At 37.0% G+C, this 24,187-nt stretch overlaps 1 protein-coding gene across 2 annotated transcripts; it reads right to left on the bottom strand.

Annotated features, from left to right (window-relative positions):
* Positions 1 to 1,325: 1,325 nt before the first annotated feature.
* EMC7 (ER membrane protein complex subunit 7) lies at positions 1,326 to 16,009 on the bottom strand. Of its 2 annotated transcripts, XM_079914097.1 has the most exons (5): positions 15,620 to 15,992; positions 11,962 to 12,081; positions 7,998 to 8,136; positions 6,620 to 6,700; positions 3,324 to 4,405 (listed from the first exon to the last, which is right to left on the bottom strand). In XM_079914097.1, the coding sequence occupies exons 1-5, from the start codon at positions 15,850 to 15,852 to the stop codon at positions 4,253 to 4,255; spliced, it is 726 nt and encodes a 241-aa protein (XP_079770223.1). In that variant the 5' UTR covers positions 15,853 to 15,992; the 3' UTR covers positions 3,324 to 4,252. The 2 variants fall into 2 exon arrangements, with proteins under 2 accessions (XP_079770224.1, XP_079770223.1); XM_079914098.1 differs by lacking the exon at positions 11,962 to 12,081 and having other exon boundaries at positions 1,326 to 4,405; positions 15,620 to 16,009.
* Positions 16,010 to 24,187: the final 8,178 nt, after the last annotated feature.

The following is a 24,187-nucleotide window of genomic DNA, read 5'->3' as shown; positions in this document are numbered from 1 at the left end:
ATATGTATATGGAAATTTTTGTTTACTAAGGAGGTACAGATACAAATCTTCAGTCATTACTAGTTCATTAAATTTTAGTGGAATTAAATGCCTTGTCAAAGTTTTCTATTGGAAATGCTGTGCCCAGATAGTTTTTACGGCCCTACCCATTCCTCCTGTTTACCACTTGACATTATTAATTTACTCCTCCCTCTTCTCAGGTTTGCCCAGGCTGGCTCAATGCTATCAGACTGCAGCCGCTGTGAAAAGCTTCAATTCCCTATGCTCCCATGATGAAGCTGTGTTACTGTGGGAAAGGAGATAAGCTAATACATGGTGCTATTTGGGGGAGGGGGGATTTTTATCTAAAATAGCTATTTTAGTATTTCATCATCTTTTTTTCAGGAATATTAAAACAATGTTCATAATTTATAGGCAACATCTGAATTTTGCAAAACCTACCCTCAAGTTCTCCTAAATAATTATAAACATTTGTACCAATTGGATATTCTCATATACTTTTCAAATTAAAAAATAATTGACTGTGACGACAATAATCACACCTAAAATGCTAAGGGGAGAGCACAACTAGGTCCTGCCTCAACATACTCTTTGAACAACACTAAAGGACTGGGTCGCTAGCTTCTATTGTGTTCCCTAATGTTAGTGCTTAGCAGAATTTTTGTTGGGTTAAAATGCAAAATGCATATGTAAACCATCCTAAGAGGTGAACTTTTTGCCCAATTTTTAAAGAACTGATTGTAACCATGCAAAAATATGACTATTTTTGACCTGGAAGGCAATTCTAAAAAATGAAAATAGTTTTTAGTTTTTTCTTTAGGATATTTAATAAAAATATTTTCAATAGATTATTTTTAGTTGAACACTTAAAAAAAACCCCAAACTTTCTGAAAGTTTGAGTAACTATTTAAATGAAAAAGGTCTTCTTTATTATTGACCTCATCAGGACTTCGAAACCCTTCCAGCTACTGAAAAGTATGCTGAATGGTTGCTTCCTCTCTCATCAGAGGAAACATAAGAAAAAAAATGATAACAGACTTTACTACTCTGGGCATGTTAGGTAAAATGCCCATTTTTTTCAAAATGTTAACCAGTCTCGAGATGAGTTCTGAGGATTTGACTCCTAAAAAAATGCTTGGAAACTTGGGAGCTATGGATCCATCCCAGGCACTCAGGGCTTCCTGGCAAGAATGGGCCACAAAGATCTGTTTTGCACAAAGTTACTACTCAGGTTTAATTTAGCAGAACTGAAAAAATTTTAACCACAAAGCTTACATTTAAAAGGAGATACATGTAAACTGAATCTAAGAAATACCCTAAGGAAGAGCAAAACACTTTGTCTCTGAGAGAGGAATAGCAGAAAGAACCCAAGGAAGTTCAAAAACTTGGCACCAATCATATGGTTCTCAAAGGTAGGAAATAATAGTATTGGGTTAAAATTATACTGGAATTTTGGATCTGAAAAGGGATTTACAGGTCTAATCCAAATTCCTCAATTTATAGATGATGAAACTTGAGGCCTGTTTATTCATTCAACAACATTTATTATGTGCCTACATGCTCAATGCTGGAAATACAACAATGAACAAGACAAGACATGGTCCAAAGAGGGAATGTGACTTGCCCAAATTCACTAAGCAAGTTAGCAACTAAACGGGCTGCTTGCACTCAACTCCAAATTGTCTAATAATATACAATCTTTTCTGTACCTGAAAATACACTAAGCATTTGATGAAGGAGCTGTGCAAAGATAAGATTTTCATATACAATTGATGTAATAACATTCTGTAATAAGGTATATGTTTATATTATATTCAGTGTTAAAACCTACATAAAATGATGAGTTTTTTAATTAGCAAATAAAATGGTAATTTCCTTGGAAGTGCTTTCTAATTTCTAGTTTACTACGTATTCCATGTGCAAATTTTGACAATCCAAATTTTGAAATTTTTTAATATGATTTCTGATTGTACAACTATGACTCTTACTATATTCTGGCTGCTTTGAATTTCAACTTTTATGCAATCTGTGTTCTAATATTTTAGTTATTTTCAGTAAATAACTATTTTAAAGGATTCTAACCATTAACCAGTTTACCCACCTTATTCATTCATAGCTTAACCAGCATGGTAGCTTTAGTGTATGTAATATAATCAGAGATACAGCTTTTAAAATGTCCTGCATTGGAACTTATTTTTTTCTTTTTTCTTTTTTGGCAGCGCCACACAGCATGCAGGATTGTAGATTGTAGTTCCCCCACCAGGGATCGAAACTGTGCCCCCTGAAGTGGAAGCCCAGAGTCCTAACCACTGGACCGCAAGTGAATTCCCTTTTTTAAAAAAATATTTATTTATTTTTGGCTGTGTTCGGTCTTCATTGCTGTGTGTGGGCTTTCTCTAGTTGTGGCAAGAGGGGGCTACTCTTTGTTGTGGTGTGCAGGCTTCTCATTGCGGTGGCTTCTCTTGTTGCAGAGCACGGGCTCTAGGCGCACAGGCTTCAGTAGTTGTGGTGCATGGGCTCTAGAGCACAGGTTCAGTAGTTGTGGCACATGGGCTTAGCTGCTCCGTGGCATGTGGGATCTTCCCAGACCAGGGATCGAACTGGTGTCCCCTGCGTTGGCAGGCAGATTCTTAACCACTGTACCACCAGGGAAGTCCCGAATTCCCTTTGATTTTTTTTTTTTTTGAACTCAATTCTTTAAAAGAAAACTCATGTACCTTATTTCAAAATGAAAAATGGCACCTATAATAGGATAATAAAAGGGAAAATAAGAGTTTGGAACCAATCTTTTGTTGTTGTTTTTTTTTTGCTGATTTAATAACCCCAAGAAAGCAACAGGGGAGTTCTCTAACATAGGAGAGGATAGGAGCCCTAATAGAAGCAATACTGCAGCCTCAGCATTCTTTAATTAAAACAATCCAGGGCTTCCCTGGTTCGAGCCCTGGTCCGGGAAGATCCCACATGCTGCGGAGCAACTAAGCCCGTGCGCCACAACTACTGAGCCTGCACTCTAGAGCCCGTGAGCCACAACTACTGAAGCCTGCACACCTAGAGCCTGTGCTCCACAAGAGAAGCCACCGCAATGAGAAGCCCGCGCACCACAACGAAGAGTAGCCCCCGCTCGCGGCAACTAGAGAAAGCCTGCATGCAGCAACGAAGACACAACGCAGCCAATAAATAAATAAATAAATACTTAAAAGATTGCTAAAAAAAAAAAACAACCAAAGTCCAAAAGAAAAGGTGTTGTAACTTACTGAAATAAAAAGGTTTTGAGACACTCCTGATATATGAGATATCCTGATTGGATATTCCAACACCTCTGAGAATCAATAGTGGGGAAGATGAGGGGATTTATAAGCTACCTCTGCTATACTACCAACATTACAATATGGAGCTCTAAGGTTGATTTTCCATCCTCAGACTCTACAAGGCTCTCCTACTGCTGCACTTCTTTCCCCTGGCCATTCACTCCCTGTTATTATTTGTGCTTCCTCCCTACATAATAAGCTCTACGGAGGACAGGCACTGGATACCATCCATCTCTGTATCTTACCTTGAATCACAGCACATAGCTGATATTCAATAATTGTAAAATGAAACCAGAGATGGTAACCAGAATTTAAAAATTGGTTAACACCTATCCTAATTCATATACCCACACTCTGAAACTAACTGTAATAATAAAAATTAAAACTACATCAGGAACATGTGGTTCTACTTCAAATATCAGGGAATCTTAAATGGCAGGGCAGGACTAAGAATTTTGAAAGGTCTAGTTACACAAAAACCCACAGTGCATGCTGCTCTAAAAATATCAACCACTTCTTTTTAAACAGGAAAAAAATCAATTTCAAGCCTCCGATAATGAAAGATAGAAGAAAACTGTCAGAAATAAAGGAAACATTAAGTGGAAAAAAAATGACAAGATAATTTTATCTCTGGATTAAGACTTATTTTAATATACATAATGTATAGTACTTCATATAATTTATTAATGTCATTTTCTATAGGACACTGTAATTAATTCAGTGACATCAATATTGACCTCATACAGACAAAGGATGAAAGCTGGGTTTTCTTGTGTACCAAATACAAAACATGTGCTGAAGAGTTATCACATACAACAGTTATACGAGATCAACTTTAAGGATGACTCAAGTTTACAGTAGTTGCTTCACACGGTTCTCCCTCAAGACTTGGATGTCACCCAGTGTTGCCATGCTTGTGCAAATGCCATCTCTGGCTTGCCTGACTACCTCCTTTTGCCAGTCCCACTTTTGCCTGTTTTACTGCTGCCACTGCTAGATTTGCCAGATGATTTTGAAGAGAAGAGTCTTGTCATGAACTCAGAAACATCAGGCAATTCATGATTGGAATTCAGCATATTCATTGACTGCTCCATCTCCTGTGGGAAGACAAAGCACAATGATATGAAAGGCACACGTCATTTAACAACATTTCCCTTAAGGAAGGAGGAGAGAAATAGAACAGGTAAAAGGTACTGGTTCTGAGCAATGATGTAATGTCATACCCAACAGCATTTCAGAAACCATGTTTCATGCCTCCTTTATATCACTAAGCATTTCAACCCTTAGTAAATGTCCGATAAGTGTTGCCTGGGGGTTGATTCGGCTTATATAGCCGAATATATATATATAAAGGGCATTTTCTCGGATAATGGACATATGTGATCATATTCCTGCCACCTTATTTTGTTTTCTGATTAGAATGCTTTCTTATTGTTTTAACAAGTGTCTTCTTAAACTCATGCTTTTTCTAGATGCATATAACCAGAACATCAATCTTTAACCATGTATCAAGGTATCAGAAAAGTCTGGAAGGTAACTGTAGCATTTCCAAGACTTGATTCTTAAGGGCCTTAGTAGTAAATCTATGAATACTGTATGACTTGGGTGACCTCAGTTACAGCATCTAAAGCAAGCAACATCAATGTTAAAATGTTACAAACAGTCACTGGCAGGACCTAAGGACATGGCACTTTTATTTTGAGGTTCTTGTCCTCCCCCTTACTGAGCCAACAATCTATAAAGTACTGTTCCATTTTTGACAATATTAATGTAATGTCTGCTTCATTTGAATTATATGTGACATTCCAAAAGTGAACTTAAAATTGTATTAGTTCGGACATGAAAAAAATAGCAAATACTCTATTATCTATTATTTAAAATTGAATTTTTTGTTCAATTATTAGCTTGGGCTTTCTCCCCAAATGTAGAATATATACATGAGTTTTCAGGGAGAAATCACCTTTACAAATATGGCCAGGAAAGAAACATTATGTTAACATGCCCTAGTAATCAAGAATTAAATGTTTATTTTAAGTATAACAGGTCTTGAATCCCCACAAAAATATATCATCAACTCTATTTTTGAAGCTGTTCAATTCTGAAGCTCTTGAATGAACAACTTTTTACACTGCTTACTATATATGCAAAGCATTTTGCAAGAAATGAATTTTTAATCCAATGTGACTTCTAATGTTTCCTTCTATTGATACCACAGAGAGTTAACTGCCTTAACAGATACAAGGATATAGGATGTACACTTTCTGACCAACACTGAGGCAAAGATGCCAAAATTTAGCAACAATACATTTTGAAACATCATAAAGTTTTCTTTTTTCATGAAGCTTTTTCTGCCATTCCAGCTTGGGATAAGTGTCTTACCTTCTACAGAACTTAATCACCTAGTACCTCAGCAAACATTTTTTATTTATGTATATCTTATTTTTCCATTTAAACCCACACATGCGCACATACACACAAACACAATCCTCTGATGGCAAGAAGAGTGCTTTATAAATCCATTCTACTTCCTACATTTAACTGGACTATGAACTTGTTGACAACAGGGATGACATATAGTCCATTTTTGTGTCCCCTGTATCCAGAACCTAAAAATTGATTAATAAATGTTTATTCAGTGATGAATAAAGTGTAAATACATATATATTAAATACAACAGAAAAACCTGGAACTCAGGAGATATCTGTTGATGGTTTTTGGGTGGAAGAATAGATAATTTTTTTTCTTTTAATTCTGAAGATTTTATACGGAAGCAAATATTTAAAAGAGACAAAGTGGTGGCACTAAAAATTTGAAGCATCTTACTTGGCAACTCCTCTCCCCTTTGCCAAACAGTATGATCTTGTGGTAGAGAGTTTGAAAACCACTATTCTATTTTTCTCCCTTGGTCTATCCCAATTTCTTCTGTGTGTCTGAACACATAAACTAAATGTGTACTTTGAAGAGTTTTGTAAAGTAAAGATAGATTATAAGAAGCTACCATTTTGTGAAATATTTGGATTAGGTATACCAGAATTATTATGCTTTTCAACTATTAAACAAGCGAGGTGCAAAGAGGCAAGTACTAAGCAGAATGTTTTAACTATATGAAAAGACCCAGGCTTTTATCAGGCAGAATTTATCTGGTCCAGTGGAAACCAGTGGAAACAATTAATTAAATGCCAGGAACATAATACTGTATCAACACAACCTGTAGATGAATTTGGCTTGGTAATTAGGATAAGGCTGAACAAACCCAAGCCATCAGCCACAACGGACAGATCAGGCATCAGAACATAGTTCAGTCATCTTACCCGCCTCATGTCAGGATCACTTGTGTTGACCACTTTGGGCAGAAGCACAAATATCAATAATGGAAGAACCATCATCATAACCTGTGAAAGAAAAAAATTCAGAAAATGTTTTTCCTACTTAACTGCAGAACAAAATCTGCACTTAACAACCAATGATGGAATTAAATATTGTAAACAGAATAAAACTAGCAGCCACCACTTCAATTCTACTGAACGAGCCCTGGTGACAGCAAGGTGCTCCTCAGTATCTGACTGTTGTAATATAAGAGTCTTACCTATAAGTGTGTGGACTTTATATAGACACCTTGCTTCACGTCTGTGCTACCTATCATTTTGCAGAGTTTAGAGTTTTATCTAACACAAATAGTTTGCAAACTGAACTATTCATTCACTTTCTTCAGTCTGCAGTCTGGCATTGAGATTGGTGATCCTGATGGCTCACCATCAGGTTGGATCCACAAGTCTTTCCAGATGACTTGTGGTTCTTGGAGAAAACACCACATCCCCCCTCTAATGTACAATATACCACTAGGCAACTACTATAGCAGACAAGTTTTAAAAAATGACCTAGGAGCTTCTACCACTGCATGTTCCCATGGAATTTCAGAAATGAGAACATGGAAGATATTTCTCAATTAGCTTTGGAATCTCATTGCTAACTTCACCCATCCACTCTACCCTCCTGCCTCTTTATGCCTAACTGCAGATTCCAGGTACTAACTTATTCCTCTCAAAGGAGGTACAGCCTGAAACGTCCCTATTTGTGTTCTAAATAGCTATCTGCAAGAAATATGATCAACATTTAGATAATTCTAAGGTAATAATTCAACTTTCAAAAACAGCAAAGAAAAAAAAGTCAAGCTGTTTCTAAATATGCTATTAGTATTTTATATTAGTGGACACCATAAAATCGTTTCATGAAAATACCAAGTACTTAAATTACTACAGAATAACTTCTCTGTTCATAACACATCAAAAAAAAAAGCCTTTGTAAAAACCTTACTTGTGCCATCAAGAGGGGAAATTTATTAACTGATGGCACATTCATCAATGGACTAACATTCAGGTAGTATGAAGGATGAGATAGCTAGCTCCATGTGTGACTTACCACATACTCTTACTCTATTTTAATTTTAAAAGTAAGTACTTATCTAATTTCTGCTGCACATTTCAATGTCAAATCTACTGTGTCATTCTCACTATCTTTTATTATGTATTCCCAAAGCTACTATTTTCATGAAATTCATGAATTGTTCACAGTAATCCTTTGATCCAACAATCTGACTCCAGCTTTCCTTTCACAGGGGTTAGAATTTTTCAACTGCCTGGAAGCAAATTACAGATTAGTAAAGATACTTTATTGTAGCCTGATACATACCATTGGGTTCATCAGAAAGTCTGTCCAGCCCCAAGATTCCCTTTTAATAAAGTAAGAAGGTGGGCCTGAAGATTTCATTTGGAGAGGATAGGGCAGTCTGACCACTTCTGATGTTTTGATGTAATTCACATATCTCGCTCTGATAAAGCAACATGAAAAAAGCATCAGTAATCCTACTAAAAGCATTACTAGTTAAAAGAAATGCTTATAATATATTAGCAATGCCTTATAATTACCTTTAGCTTTTTCCAAAATGCTTTGGCATCTAAACTTTTGATCTTGAAAATCTGATCAAAGTAGCTTTATCTGTATGTCTAAAATACTTAGCAAAATGTAGAGGGAGAACACTAGATTTGGAATCAAGAGACCTAGTTTCTAGCTATAGCTCTGTTATTACCTAGGCTTGTGGTCTTAAGTTCTTAACTTTTCTGGTTATATCAGAAGTTCTCCTGGAATTCTTCTAGCTCTAAAGCTCTTTGATTAATAATAAATTTATTTTGTTATAAATATACAAAAATGCTGGAATTTTTTTGATTGTCTGAAACATGCATTGTTGAGTACACCTAATTTTAAAGGGTATTTTGCAAGAAAAACTTAATGATTTAAGAAAGTCCTGCAACAGTGCCATAGGTAACATTACATTTTTACCAGACATGCCAGTAATTTTAATCAGCCATGTTCAGACATATTCCAGTTTACTTTTTGAAAATTGCCTCCCCTATTTTTTCTATCATTTCCTTCTGGAACTTCTATTAGACATATGTTAGACCTTTTCATTCTTTACTCCACATCTTGTTAAACTCTCACTTTCACAGTGTGCTTTCCTTTATCTGTATTGCTTTCTGGGTAATTTTTCTGATCTGTCTTCCAGCTCATCAAACCTCTGTTCAGTTGCTTAGCACATCCACTGAGTTTTGTATTCCAAAGCATATACTGAGTGTAAAAGTTCAATTTTATTCTTTTTTCAAATATCTATGGCTTATTTCGATATTATGGTAAAAGCATTTCTTTTATTTGTTTAAAGCATTTTAAATATATTTTAAACAATTTTATAGTCTATATCCAATAAGCCTACTAACTAGAGTTCTCAGAGGTCTGATTCATCTGCTGACTCCACGTACATTGTTTTCTTGGGTATTTTATAAGTTAAGTAGACTTTATTTTTGCATGGGACTGGGACAGAGAGTTGTGCATTTGTCTCTGCCAGAAGTGGGGGATTATGACCAGGGGCCATCTTATTAATTGTTCAGATTGGAAGTTTCTGGATCATGCAAGAACAAATTCATATCCAAATTTCAATGAGGGTGTGACTATCAATTTTCAGGATAGATTTTTCCCTCCAAAAGCCAGGGAATCTGATCTTTTGGATTTCAGGCCAAGGGTCAAAGGGGAAACCAAGTCTTAGATCTAATTCTGACTCCAAGCATGCACAGGCTTGCCTCCCACCTACACACTGCTAATAAAATCTAAGGCTTTTGGTGAGAGAATAACAAAACCCCCAGGTAGGAAAGTAGTTTACAGTTTATCCTCTGAGGATTTCCCTTACTTTTTTGGGAGCTATACATTTAAAAGGAAATGTTTATCATGCTTTACCCAGCATTTCTAAAATTTTTCATTCTGACAAAATGTCAGAAATGTAAGTCTCACATATATTTGAAACTAACTTCTGCAAAATATTGGTCAAGAATACAAAATATTGGTCAAGAATATTAGTATCTTATATGGATCCCTCTTTGTTCTCTACTCTGTCCTCCCCAATTATTAAAATGATAAGGGCCTTGTTTTTTTTACCTATGTTTCAGGCATCCAATCATCAGGGATGGATCTGAGAACATGAATCCAACTGCTGCAACCAGTCCTTAAATACTAAAGCAGGAAGTACTCTTTACCCAAAGTGAAAAAGCAAATAAAACTTTATATTTAGAAAAATATTTCTAATTGCTTAAACTACTTTATTCAAAATTCAAAGTAAAAAGAATAAATAAAAATAAATTATAGTTTTTAATCGACAAGTATCCCCCTTTAACAACTTTCATTCTCTCCAGTATTCAGTTTTGTTTGTTTTGTTTTTTTGAGCCAGGCCACGCGGCTTGTGGGATCTTAGCTCCCCAACCAGGGATTGAACCCGGGCCCACAGCAATGAAAGTGCAGAGTCCTAACCACTGTACCCCAAGGAACTCCCAGTATTTTCAGTATTTTTAAAAAACTTTTAAACCTATATAAAGTTCATATGGTAAATCTACAAACCACCCCCATCTCCAAGCTTGCAATTCTAAAATACATAAAAAGTCATGATAAGTCCTTTAAAGTTTAGATTTTAACATACTAGAGTTTTATACATATATTTTAAAAAACTTTTATGCCTCTAAAAAGACATGAGAAAGTCAATAGCTAATGTGGTTCAGTTACTTTGAAACAATCCATTTATTACATCAAAAATATTTATAAACATATTTGCAAGGTATTACCGTTAATTCATGCTCCACCTTGCTCTCAATAGCCAATAGCAAGAAATATTAGCATTTGGACAAAGTAGAATATTCTAAGACAATTTAATTTCAAAAATAGAGGGGAAAGTAGTTTGTTTCTAAAGAACGTGTTTTTAGTAGCATCACAGTATTGGTTTCGTAATAATATCAAGAATTTAAATTACCACAGAATAACCATCTCTGTTCACTACACATCCTAAAAGACGAAAAAGGAAACTGTCAACAGGAGCTGACTTCACTGGACTAATATGCAGCTGATATTAAAGGATGACGCAGCTCAATATATGACTCACTATTTTAATTATAGCATATTTACACATTACGCTTTAAAAACTTTCAATGACCAAAAAAAAACAAAGGAAGAGGGAAAGCATTTTAGGAGTAAACACTAACTCAAATATAAATATTACAGTACTAACCGAACATCTCTCTTATGTCAGCTCTATTTGGGGTCTCTACAAATCAACCTAAATATGCTAGGCACATAACAAAAAGGTCAGTAGTAAAATACAGCTCCTCTAACCCCCAAATTATTTTTGCCTTTGCATGACCTCTTCGTTATTACTGCAACATGAAGTAATTCTGTGATAGCTCAAACAAAGAAGAGACATTACCATTTAAAATTGTTTGGTATTTGTCAATTACACCTCAATAAAGCAAGCAAGAAAACTGCTTCCTATACTTCCTGGTCAGATTAGACTAAAGAGAGCACTATTGGCATGAGACTAATAACAAATAAATAAATTGGGGTTATAAGAGCATAAGGCTGAATCTGAACACTGTGGAAATCTATACAACTGATTCTAACTTCAAATGGGTTTGTGGTATTACAGGATCAGAGCCTGAATTAGTCCAAAATTCTTTTCACCTCGACTTCAAAGCATGTGTTCATCTACTTAGAACTTCTGAAACTTTTCCCTAGTCTTCCAGCCTCTAATACTGTACTTCTCTTTTTTTTATTATGATCCTCACTTTGAAGTAAACTCCATGATGTAATCTACCGTTTTCCAAAGAAATACTAAATTTCCATTGCACACTAAATGTTCCAGACAGGAAAAACTATAGAAATTTCTAGATCAACATACTATCAAATATACTAAGAGGTATCATCAAAATATCCCAATGATGAGTATTTTCAACTTAGAAAATTTAAATTATTTCCAACTTTAATAATCACATTTCAATTAAAACTTTCACAGTGCTTTTGCTCCTATAGTAAGTAACCTTACCTCTTCTCTATATAATCATATTAGGAGCTTTAAAATAAATATTAAGCCAGAGCAGGAGAAAGTTCAACTGTACAATATTATCAATGCTCAGATTAGAACAATATAAGGATGTTTTAAATATTTTAAGGAATACCTGTAGTTTAAATAGGAAACTTTCCAACCTTAACTATAAATTCTAAAAGGAATATATATAATGAGGTATTCAGTAGCCTAGCCTTTGGTAAAAATTAAATCAGTTGTCCTCACCTCATTTTGCCTTTTGAAGTGATATCTACTCGGACAGGATCAAACCTGTAAGCTGGAGAAATAACTTCCACTACATAAGATCCAGAAGGTATATCATGAACCACAAAACTCCCATCTGTCCTGGAACAATGAAATTATCATATTTAGTCACTTCTGATCAATAGCTTATTCTTTTCTTATGTTTTAAACCATCTGTTAACTCCCAAACCAACACCTCCCAAAATGACAGTCAGAGTAATTAGCAAAAAAAAAACCCAAACTGGCAAGAGTTGTCCCACATTTCAGCTTCCATAATTAACACTGCACGAGTTCTGAAAACGCCCCAGACCATTCCACAGAGACATAGAAAGTACTTCTATTCCTTCTGTGAAATAGAGATGACAGGTGACAGGAGCACAGGTCCAATTCTAAAGCCATGTCTTTATTCAAGGGAATGAATAATATATGTCATTCCTACAAGTTTAGGGGTCCAATTTTGCAGATCCCCTCCAACAATTTCTTAATTAAAAATGACCTTTTTTCCTAGGTTTAATTTGCATTTTGTTTTCTTTCCTTTTTTTCTTTTTTATGGAAAAGGTAATTAAGTACTGTTTGTTCCACTTGTTACAAATAGTTCCCATCTACCTTGGTTACTTCTTTTTGGGTATGTAGAAATTTAAAATGTTTATGTAGTTAAAACCATCCACCTTTTCCTTACTGCTTTCTTCTAAACTTCTAGACTTAGAAAACCACCCCATCAAGAACTGATAATTTCATGTTCACAGACCAAAATTAATTTGTTTTGCTAATGAGAAACTGCCATTCCGAGGAAAAAGATGTTTCTGATTCAGAACAAATGGTTCTAAAGGGATTGACTTTATCAGAGAATTGCCAGTCTCACAATAATGTTAAAATAATGCTCCTTAAATCATTAGGCTCTTTCACAGTTAAAGGAATAGCTGATTCTGTCACATCCACAATGTTTACTAAAAAGTAAGAGGAAAAAGTTCCTTACTACTTCAAAGTACACACTGAGCTGAAACAGAATCAAAGTGCAAACATCAAGTTAACTTCTTCCTGAGCTGGATGTCTTCTATTTGCCCTTCAGATCATTCTCCACCCGTCTCTCCCCACAGCAGGAAGGGAAGAAAATGAGCTTAGTATACTTTTCTCCCCCAGCTCTCTCCCGTGAGAGGCCCCTAACTGGCTTTGTCAAGGGACACAGCTCCTTTCAAGGCAGTTCTTTCCTCTTTTCTAGGTTCCAGTAACCTTTACTTCCCCGCCTCCCTTCAGGCTTAGAGGTGACAATAGCCTTGAGGTTGTAAACTCTGGAGTACTGCATAATCTGGTTGTTTCCCTACACCATGACTACCCTGGTTAATCCTTTCATTAAACTTTCCTTGAATTATTCAGTTTCTTGATGGGATCCTAACTTAATGAATTTCAAAACATTTTCCTAGGTCCAGAAAAAAGAGAATTAATTCCAGCACAACACAAATAATACCAGAACTAATGGCGTAAAGAAAAAGCAAATATATTTTTCCTCCTAAGGTAAATATTTTGCTTTAAAAGATAACATAGACATTGTATAATGAAATTTTAAAACTTGGCTTTTAAAATGTACTCTACAATACAATGACCTTGTTGGACCCTGATTTGAAAGAACAATCACATAAAACTATTTCTGAGATAAGTGGGAAAACATAAAAATGGACTGGGTATTAGATGATATCATGGCATTATCATTTCTTTTGTCAAATCCATAACGGTACTGTGGGGGTTTTTTTAAGTCCTTATCTTTCAGAGATACATAGTAGTGTTTTTATAAGTGAAATTATATTATGTTTAAGATCATCATAAATATTCCAGAAAGAAATTAATGAGGTGCAGAGGAGATATAAAATCAAACAGTAAATTGTGATGGGTTCCTAAGCTATTCTGTTTATTTTAGTGTATGTCTGTAATTTTCCATAAGAAAAAGTTCAAAAAATTATAGTATGTAATCTTACGTATAGTACATAATGCATAGCACATAATTTCAAAAAACTGAAAACTACCTAAGTGCCCCCAAACAGAGGACTAGATAAATAAATTATGGTTTACATACACAGTGATGAGAGCAAGAAGTGGCATGGGAGTCCTCAGTTGAAACTCCCCTGATGTCCATTTAGCCAAGTCCCAAGCCACCTCCAACAAGCATAAACATAGTCAAAATTGCATGTTACTTATGCATAACAGGTACAAGACAAATTACCTATCCCTCTTCCAAAAAGGTTGCCACCATAAGCTCTTCATATTAATTCTCAATTAACCTTTCTACATACAAATGAAAGAACATGAAATGGTATCAGAAGCTGCTCACAAAATATTAAATGAAAAAAAGCATGTTACAAAGCACTGTATATTGTATATTACTATTAAAAACGTAGGTCATGTGATTCCAAAGAGATACAATAAAATACTAAGGCTTGTTATCTCTACTTTGTTTACATTTTCTTCAATAGACACATCACATATATATTATTTTCAAATAAAAATAATGTTTATTTTAAAAAACTGTATACTGCAGAAGAAAAACAAGAGGTCAAATGGTTAATTATGGCTAATTTTCTAAAGCTTAATGAGTTTTATTATTAAAAGTTCATTTATATTAGGGTAAAACTTAAAGAATGCCCTAATGCCATATTTGTAATAATATACAGCACTTTAAAAATGATTGTAAGCTTGTCACTATTTATTAATCTGAGGTTGAAATTTCATTCAAAGGCACCTGGATACTCTGAATATTTCCAAAACAGATTTAGAATTAAATGTCCACACTTAAATTGTCTGGTTTTCAGATACCACTTGCTGGTATACAAACCTACCAGAGAAACGCTTCCTTTACCAAATGAATTTTCAGTTCAAAGTTTCACTTTCCAAGCAGCAATTGAAAGATTTAAAACATTATACTTGTGCCTAGACATCTGAAAAGCAGGCTGCTGCAGAACTGGACTGCTAATAAATCTACCACGTCTTTTAATATAGGCTCAAATCCTATTTCTACTAACAGCTAGAAAGGACAGAAGGGAGTAAGCAAGCCCTGTAGAGTCTCACATAAATGACAATAGTGATGTCGCAAATCCCTCGATGAATTCAAGCGTAAAAAAGAAGAACAATCTCACCTCCAGGCAAAAAAGGTGCTTTGATTAGGGACTTCAGGGCCCATTAATTTTAGAAGCAGCAACATTAGCCTCCCAGTCTGTGTCATCACTAAAAGCCCTGTGGGCTTTGAGAATTCCCACTTGCTTAGTATCTTTCTACACAACATGAAGCTACCAAAAGACTGAAATGGATGCAAAAAGGGGCCAGATTCCAGGGAAACCAGATGAGATGCAAAAGAAAGAATTCAGCAAAAGACAAATAAGGGGTCCATCTGTGCCCAGGGCCCAGGAGTGGTCGTCCCCATTCAGGGCCAAAATGGAGTTGAAGATAACCGACTCCACTGCTCCGGCCCTGGGACGAGCGCCAGCCATCCTCATTTCTGAGGTACGGGACCGGGAAGGGGAAAGCGTCGACTGCCTCGCAAGGGTCACCCTCGGACAGCAACGTCGTCAGGTCTTGACACTCAGCTCCACTATGGGGAATTCCCTCCCGGCTCCCAACCCAACCACTTTCGCGCTGCCCTCAGGATGCTCACTTAAGAAAGCCGACGTGCTCCTCTCCGTCTACCAGCACTCGGGCCGCCGAGATCCAGTCCTGGGGCTTCACACCAGGAACAACCGCACGCCCCTCAATCTTGAAGCGATCTCCGATACTGACCCCACTCCCTCCTGAGCCCTCGGAGGTAGCCCCAGACACCTCCGAGCTCTGGGCATCCCCTGAGAGCATCAGCAGAAGGAAGGAAAAGAAGCCCCACACTGCGGCCGCCATGACTGCAGCTCTCGGCGGTTAGGCCGGGAGCCCCGGAAGCCCTCCCCGTCTCTCGCCGTCGCCGTCTCCGCAGGCTGATGTCGTCATCCCTGCGCGCCGGGTTCGGGCACCAGCTGTGGGCTCAAACCCGAGCGCAGGAGTCTTAGCTAATCCACTTGCGTGGCGGAAGAGTTGCGGATACCTCCGCGCGGTCCGGGTTGGAGTGCGGTGTGAAGAGTGCCGCTTAAGGGGGCCGCCCACAAGGAGAAAGTGAAGTGTGTGTTGCTGTGGCCGCCGGGGGCTGAGGACCTCACGCGAGTGAAAGATGATTAAAACCGAGAGGAACGAGGATCTTAAGTAGCGTTTGCAAACGAGGCGCCGACTTAGGTAGAAACAAGTCCGGAAGAGAGCGTTTAAAAAGCTTCTAGATTCCCCAAGACGTATAAGATGAAAAGCCTCCCGCTTGAGTGTTTGAAGGAGATACCACTTCTGCATAGAAAAATAGCTGGAAAAATACGTAAACTGTTTACTAAGGGCTGCGTCTGGTGAAAAGGGAAGGAGTTGGAGGACATTTATCTGCATTTATTTATCTATAATCCACCATTCGTCCAGTTTTGAATGCTTTACCGTGATAACAGATGAGTGGGGGGAACCTGCCAATGTTGATCAAGAGGGCTAAGCCAAGATTTCAGAGAACATCTGCTCCAATCCTTAAATTTCTTGATGATAGAAAGGAAAGTGGCTTGACCAGGGTTTCTGGTGGCCTTAGACATTGCCACTCTTAGAGTTAGCTTCCCAGAGAGGAGTAACCAAAAATTGAAAAAAGATAAAAGAGCCGAGGACTCTGAACCCCTGGCGTGGGGTAGTGACGCAGCCCTCGGGGACCACCCCATACTCTCTTCTGAGCGTCGGCCTCTGCTGCTTTAGGGGTACTTTCCCCGAGTCTTCTGAAGATGGCCACTTCTTCACATTTAATCTTTGGAAGGAGGAGGGATGCTCTAAAAAAGATCATGTGCTACAACCCTCCCCATCAACACCAACCGTCAAAACTATGCTAAATTATAAAGTTAAATTTCACTTTTCTAAAATGATACAAATTTACAGAAATAGAAATAGCTTCATCCCAAATTTTTCTTATTTTCTTTCACATATTTTTGGTGACACTGCTTTGCTGGTGTCTAAGGCACACGTTCAGTTTGACTAACAGGTCATCAGTGTTGGTCTTAATACTCCAGGTAGAAGCTGGGAAGTTTACTTTTTCTGTGGGGCAAATGGTGGGAGAGGACCAGCAGCACACAGGAACTGAACCCTCTGTATCCCCATTTCTGCCTTTCTCTTTCTGCCCCTACCTTATAGTCATTCTAATACAAAAGTATCCACTGATTTGACCCCTCAATTGCCAGGCTTATACCTCCGCAGAGGCGTTAGATGGAGGAGAGAAGCCTAAGTAATGTTTTCAGGTGGTGTGAAATTCTGTTATCTCTCGTGTTTTCCAGGTAAACCACAGGAATTGCATAGATATTCAGCTCCAAATTATACAAGAGTTATTCCATAAAGTAGCCCTTGGACTCGTGCCTTATGAAAGAAACTATAATTATAATGAAATATTTTAGAAAGATTTTGTACTGGACTTGCTCTGTTTGCCCAGTCAAATCCACTTTCTACCCCTCACTCTGCCTTGTGCCCTGGAAGGCTGGACCTTGAAGGACTGCAAAAGCTTGGTTCCTTTGCCCTCTGAGTGCTTCCAGTTGGGTTCAGCCAATACGAAGTATGAGTAGGACATCCCTTTCAGTTTCCCTTACCAATGCCCATACTTCCAAGAAAGTTTAATGAAGGAATAATTTACAATCACCATTTAAGTCTTCCATCTATTTCCTCAAAGGTCCTGACCCATGTGGATTTCAGGCAGACCTAGTTATCTTAATTATGGAAAATATTGTTAAAGTGAGAGGTGATCAGTTTATCATTCAGGATTTTTGCTTTCTCTTCCTTTTTTGCTCCCTGGTTCTTGGCTTCTTCATATCATGGCCGCAAGGGGGTGAGCAAGGATAGGGACAGAGACAACACTCAAAAAAACCACACAAGGAATTTTTATAAATGTTGGATTATACCAACTGAGGTTGACTCTGGGTTTTACAGGTAATCTTTCTTTTCTTTTTCAAAGAGTTATGTGTCTGATTTTTTGAAATATTTTTATAATCATAAATATATTATAAATATATAAATTATTAAAATATAAAGCTATTTTTAAAAATAAAAGAAGCTAAAATTGCTAAACTATATATAATAGTATTTACTTTGAACTCTTAAAATTTGAATCAGCCAAAAAACAGTTGCCATTCTTATCTAGAGTTTTGATGATCACTTAAAGTGGCATCTTTGGTGATGATTTTGATCTTTTTTCCCCATCTCAGTATTCTGCTTGTCAGCATCTCTCAGTGTCACGGTGCTTTTCAAACTATTCTTCACACTTTGGCTGTCATAGTAGGTTATAAGGTGTGATGACAAAGTAATGGGGATCATACCCTTAGCTGCTTTGCTTATATTTAAGTCAGTGGGTTTATTTTTAAAAATAGAGTAATACTACCTGAATGCTTGGGAAACTTTAGCTGTGGTAATCCCCAAATACCCTGCTACTTACTTTAAGTGATTTTTGCCCTTTGAGTTTTCAAACCTCATTTACTTCAAGTAGATAAGCTAATCTTTTTCACTCAAGTAAACTGGAGCCAATTTAAAAATGCCTATCATCCACTAGGACCCGAGGTTTGGCTTTCTCAAGTTCCCTATGGAAGCCTTCTGAAATGGACTTAGATGGAGTTCAAGAGGCATCTAACTTGCCTTAATGTCCTACAAAAATAAATTACAATGGAAAGATTTCACTTTTCTTGTTTTACCCTAAATTCTCATCCCTTCTACCAAATTCTGTGAAAAAATAAGTAAAATAAAGTAGGGAAGTGTGAAGATACGCTAAACAATTTATAAACATGAGGAGAAAACAATCATCTTTAATATTAAGCAAAGGCAAAGAGGCAAAAATTTAAACATCCCATGATGTTCTAGCAAAAGTGTTTTGTCAATGCTAAAATATACATACTGCTAGTTAGTGTATTTGAACAATAGTGAAAAAGAAGCCAAAGTGTTAGAATAAAGGTGTTATGTAACACTTACTGCCCTCTGTGCTTTTGGGTTCTTCAGGCCTCGTAGACCCACTTCCCACTGGCTTGTGGCTGCAGTGTAGGAATGTTCAATGCACCACAGGAACCAAGGCTAAGGGATTGGCTCCAAGACCAGTCACAGTACCTGAGAAGTAACGGTAGTTGAACTCTAGGCTCAAACAAGTCATCCCCAAGTCTACCTGGTGCCTCCTCTGTGTTGCCTGCCTCACGTGCCAGCCCTTACAAAGCAGTAGCCTTCTATTTACATCTGTGCATAATAAGCCTGAAAGTTGGATAGTCTTCATGCCTTGATTTGAGTCTAACTGCCTTTTAAAAAAATAATTGTGGTAAAATACAATAATATAAAAGTTACCATCTTAACCATTTTTTAAAAATATATTTACTTATTTTTGGCCACATTTGGTCTTCGATGCAGTGTGCGGGCTTCTCATTGCAGTGGCTTCTCTTGTTGTGGAGCACGGGCTCTAGGCGCGCAGGCTTCAGTAGCTGTAGCACGTGGGCTCAGTAATTGTGGCTCACGGACTCTAAAGCACAGGCTCAGTAGTTGTGGCGCACAGGCTTAGTTGCTCCGCGGCATGTGGGATCTTCCTGGACCAGGGCTCGAACTCATGTCCCCTGCATTGGCAGGCGGATTCTTAACCACTTCACTGCCGAAGAAGTCCATCTTAGCCATTTTTAATTGTACAGTTCAGTAGTGTTAAGTGTATTATTTACATTGTTGTGCAACCAATCTCCAGAACTTTTTGAACATGCAAAACTGAAAACTCTATACCCATCAAATAATTCCCCATTTCCTCAGGCCCAAGCCTCGGGAACTATCATTTTACCTTCAGTTTCTATGAATTTGACTACTCTAGATAGCTCACGTAAGTGAAATCATACAGTATATGTCTTTTGTGACTGGCTTATTTTACGTCGTATAATGTCCTCAAGGTTCATCCTTATTGTAGTATGTCATAATTTTCTTCCTTTTTAAGACTGAATAATATTCCATTGTATTTATGTACTACATTTCTTTTTAATCCAACTGTTGATGGGCTTTTGGATTGCTTCCACCTTTTAGCTATTGTGAATAGTGGTGCCGTGAACATGGGTGTACAAATATGTATTCAAGTCCCTGCTTTCACTTCTTCTGAGTACATACCCAGAAGTAGGATTGATGGATTATATGGTAATTATACGTTTAATTTTTTGAATAAGCACAATACTGTTTTCCCTAGCAGCTGCATCATTTTACATTCCCATTAGCAATGCACAAAAGTTCCAGTTTCTCTGCATCCTCCACAACACTTATTTTCTGTTTTGTTGTTGTTGTTTTAAATAGCCATCCTAGTAGATGAAAAGCAGTATCTCATTGTGGTTTTGATTTGACTAGTGCTATGGTCTGTATGTTAATGTCACCTCAAAATTCATATGTTGAAATCCTAACTCCCAAAGGTGATGGTATTAGGAGGTGGGGCCTTTGGGAGGTGATCTGGCCATGAGGATAGAGCCATCATGAATGGGATTAATGTACTTACAACAGACACCCCACAGAGATCTCTAACCCTTCCCCCCATGTGAAGACTCAGTGAGAAGATGGCCAATCTATGAACCAGGAAGCAGGACTGCCTCAGAGCAAGACCATGCTGGTGCCTTGATCTTGGACTAACCAGTCTCCAGAACTGTGAGAAATAAATTTCTGTTGTTTATAAGCTACCCAGTCTGTGCAACTTTGTTATAGCGGGACTAAGACAACTAGTGATGTTGAATATCTTTTCAAGTGCTTGTTAGCCATCTGCATATCTTCTCTGGAGAAAAGTTTTTCAAATCCCTTGCCCATTTTTCAAGAGACTTGTTCTTTTGTTGTTGAGTTGTAGGAGTTCTTCATATAACTGGATATTAACTCCTTATCAGATATATGACTTACAAATATTTTCTCCCATTCCATGAGTTCCCTTTTCATTCTGTTGATAGTGTCCTTTGATGTATTACAAAAGATTTTAATTTAGATGTGGTCCAATTTGTTTATTTTTACTTTCGTTTGGTGTTATCTCTAAGAAACCGTTGCCTAATCCAATGTCATGAAGCTTTTCCCTTGTGTTTTCTTCTAAGAGTTTTATTACTGTCTTTTTTGACCATCTTCCACATTTTCTGGATGATTTCTCTGCTTCTTGTAAAATCTAAACTACTCATTTTTGATGGGTAGAGCTGTTGATTAAGGATTTTTTTTTTAAACTCAATTGTATTACTTTTGGAGAAGTCCTCCCTATTAGAAAGCAGAATATTTCCTAGGTACAGAGTCTTCTAAAACTGACTGTGCTTCTCAATTTTCCCATGCATACATATCACCTGAGGATTTGTAAAATGCACATTCTGATTAGCAAGTCCTGGGTAGGGCCTAAGTTGCACATTCTGATTAGCAAGTCCTGGGTAGGGCCTATGGACTACACTTTGAGTAGGAAGGTGTGGGGGAGAGCTGTGATCATCAAAGTATGGCCCTCTGTTCATGGGTTGTCTATGACAATCTTCCAATTCAGATGCGAAAGTACAAGTTCTTTCTTTAATTCTTATCATGTGACAAGCAGTTCCGTAGAATTTCATATAGCATTAATTGCTATGTTTTGTGAGTTATTAAGAGCCATTAAAATGTGGATCCGTGAGCAACGTTAGCAGAGTATTAGACTTTACAACAGAGCCTTATCATGATTTTAGGGGACCCTAGGCACTCTTGCCTTTGTAGACCCCTTCCTCCATAAAAAAATTTTAAATTCTATTTTATGACTGCATTGGTATAAAGACAGATATAATCCAGGAAGATTCATTATTGTGGAATCATTATTGTTTTATTTATTTTCTTCTATTTTAAAAGATATTAAGACCTTTGTGGGCTCTTAAGAGTATCCTGGGCCCTAGGCACTGTGTCTACTGTGTCTAATACATGAGTTGGCCTTGGTTTACCATAGATTCTAAATTAGAATTCCATGAGGAAGACTGGCAGCCATACAATACTTGGCAGATTGTTGAGCTCCCACAATTAATGAGCAGAGGCAGATAGTTGGAATTCCTACAATTTTCAGACGGGATGCTGTCTGAAACACATTAGCAGTGCTGTGCGTTCGTCATAATTTTCAATTGTTGCTCATCCTACTTTTTGCTTATAATAAATTACTGTTAGTACACTTTATCTGTTAGTTTGTGTGGGAATTAACCCTAGAAAGTTTAATGATACAAATCGATATATTTTTGCCTATAATTTTCCAAAACTCAGACTTTAAGATAAGATACATGTTATTATAGTTCAAATGTCGTTCAGTCCCTTTTTGCTAAACAGGTGTATAGTTTCCCACGGTAAAATTTTCGGTTGTCAGAGCTTGTCCATAAGTTCATATTCTTCTCTCATAAAATAAATACAAGTGACAAAATGGTTTTTCTTGTACTTTGTTTTACATCTGAAGAATCAACTTGAATGTTGAAAATGTCATCAATAATGGTAGGAGTCTAGAGAGAACCAGATGCTAAAAAGGTGGTGGCAAAATATCTTGAATAGGTTGGTTAAAAGTGACAAAAAGAGATCACAATAATTTCAGGAAAGAAGATCCATGATGGAAGGACAAAAGTCTGGACGCATCAGGGGAGATAGAGGAGAATGCTGGCCTCTCACTCTGGCCCCAGGAAAAGGATATTGGAGAAGGGACTGTCTCTTGGACACAGCTAACCTTTACCATAAATTGTAATTGAACTGCAGATTTTCTATGCTAGTATATGCTAATATAGAGTGTTGTTTCCATCTGTGATTAGTGTATTAAAGTTTCTTTCACCCTGGCCAGCCCATCTGAATGGTCATATTAGTAACTAACATTTGTCTTGCTTATCTCCTAAAATTTGGACTTTATATCCAAGAGTACCTACAGCAAGGAAGTCCTAGGAAAATGTCTCTTCCCAACACTGACCTAACTTACTATCTTAGCTTCTACCTGTATTTGACTCTCATTGAATCCAGACCATTAAAAGTTAACATTGGTGGCAACTGCACCACTGGTTAGTGACGCATTCGCTGTTTTTCTCTTGGGCTCCAGATCAAGTTCTGGTCTGTGGGAAAGGATGGTGAAAAGGAAACGTATATCTCAAAGAAGGAATGTTAGAATCAGAAGTTCTTGGGCAGTGAGGACACAAACGTTCTTTTTCTTTTGAGCTTCAAAGGAACAAATGAATCATAGGAACTTGATGTACAGTATATTTCTCGTTTAGAAGAGACATATTAACAACTACCAGGTTTTTAGAAGGTTCTGAACAACTCACAGAGAAAGTAAACAACGTGTTAAACTTTAAATCTGGCTACTACATCTAATATATCATGCTAATGACATTAACATAAAATGGAACACTTAGAATGCTTTAACAAAATTTAAGATCACATTTCTTTTCCTGTCATATGGGCCTCTATATTTAAATACCCCCAATACAAACTACTATATATAAAATAGATAACCAACAAGGACCTACTGTATAGCACAGAGAACTATACCCATTATTTTGTAATAACCTATATGGGAAAAGAATCTGAAAAATTATATGTATATATATGTGTGTATATATATATGTATATGTATATATTTAACTGAATCCCTTTGCTGTACACATAAAACTAACACAACATTGTAAATCAACTATACTTCAATAAATAAATACCCATATATAGAATTACTAAAAGTTATTTTTTAAAAAACCAATATGAATCAATGAATGTAATGAGTCCTATAATTGTAAGTGCAACTCTACAGAAAATAGTCTGACAGATGATGACCTGACCATGGAACAAACAGTCTCAGAGAGGCATCCTGTGAACTTTCAGAAAATAGCAATCAGGGAGTGACTTTCTTGACCAAAGGTTTTGTTTTGGCTGATTTGATTTGACTAAGAAGTTCTGATAAGGGGGTTAGAACTAGGACCAATGTAGGAAGCCCTAGAGAAATCAATTTCACTTCATTATAGGGAAAATTTTCCTAAGTCAGAACAGGCTGTTCCCAGGAAGAACCAGCTATCTAGCAGAAATAAGCCACTTAGCCACTTGGTGGAGATGCCGTAAAGGAGAATTCAAGTAACATATGGCTGTACACGATGGCTTTAATCTCGGGATTTTGTGATTCTTTATTTGGAGTCTGAACAGTTGTTGTTTTAAACTGCTTGAGATTTTATTA

Source organism: Stenella coeruleoalba (assembly GCF_951394435.1).
Source record: "Stenella coeruleoalba genome assembly, chromosome: 2".
Taxonomy (NCBI): Eukaryota; Metazoa; Chordata; class Mammalia; order Artiodactyla; family Delphinidae; genus Stenella; species Stenella coeruleoalba.
This window is presented reverse-complemented; position numbering and strand designations above follow the sequence as displayed.

Excerpts from the sequence above, each read along its gene's own strand:
- EMC7 (XM_079914097.1), bottom strand. The coding sequence starts at position 15,852 with ATGGCGGCCGCAGTGTGGGGCTTCTTTTCCTTCCTTCTGCTGATGCTC. Across the intron at positions 8,137-11,961 it reads ACTTCAAAAGGCAAAATGAG|AGCGAGATATGTGAATTACA; the intron begins GTGAGGACAACT and ends TTGCTTTATCAG. Across the intron at positions 6,701-7,997 it reads ACTTTCTGATGAACCCAATG|GTTATGATGATGGTTCTTCC; the intron begins GTATGTATCAGG and ends TTTCTTTCACAG.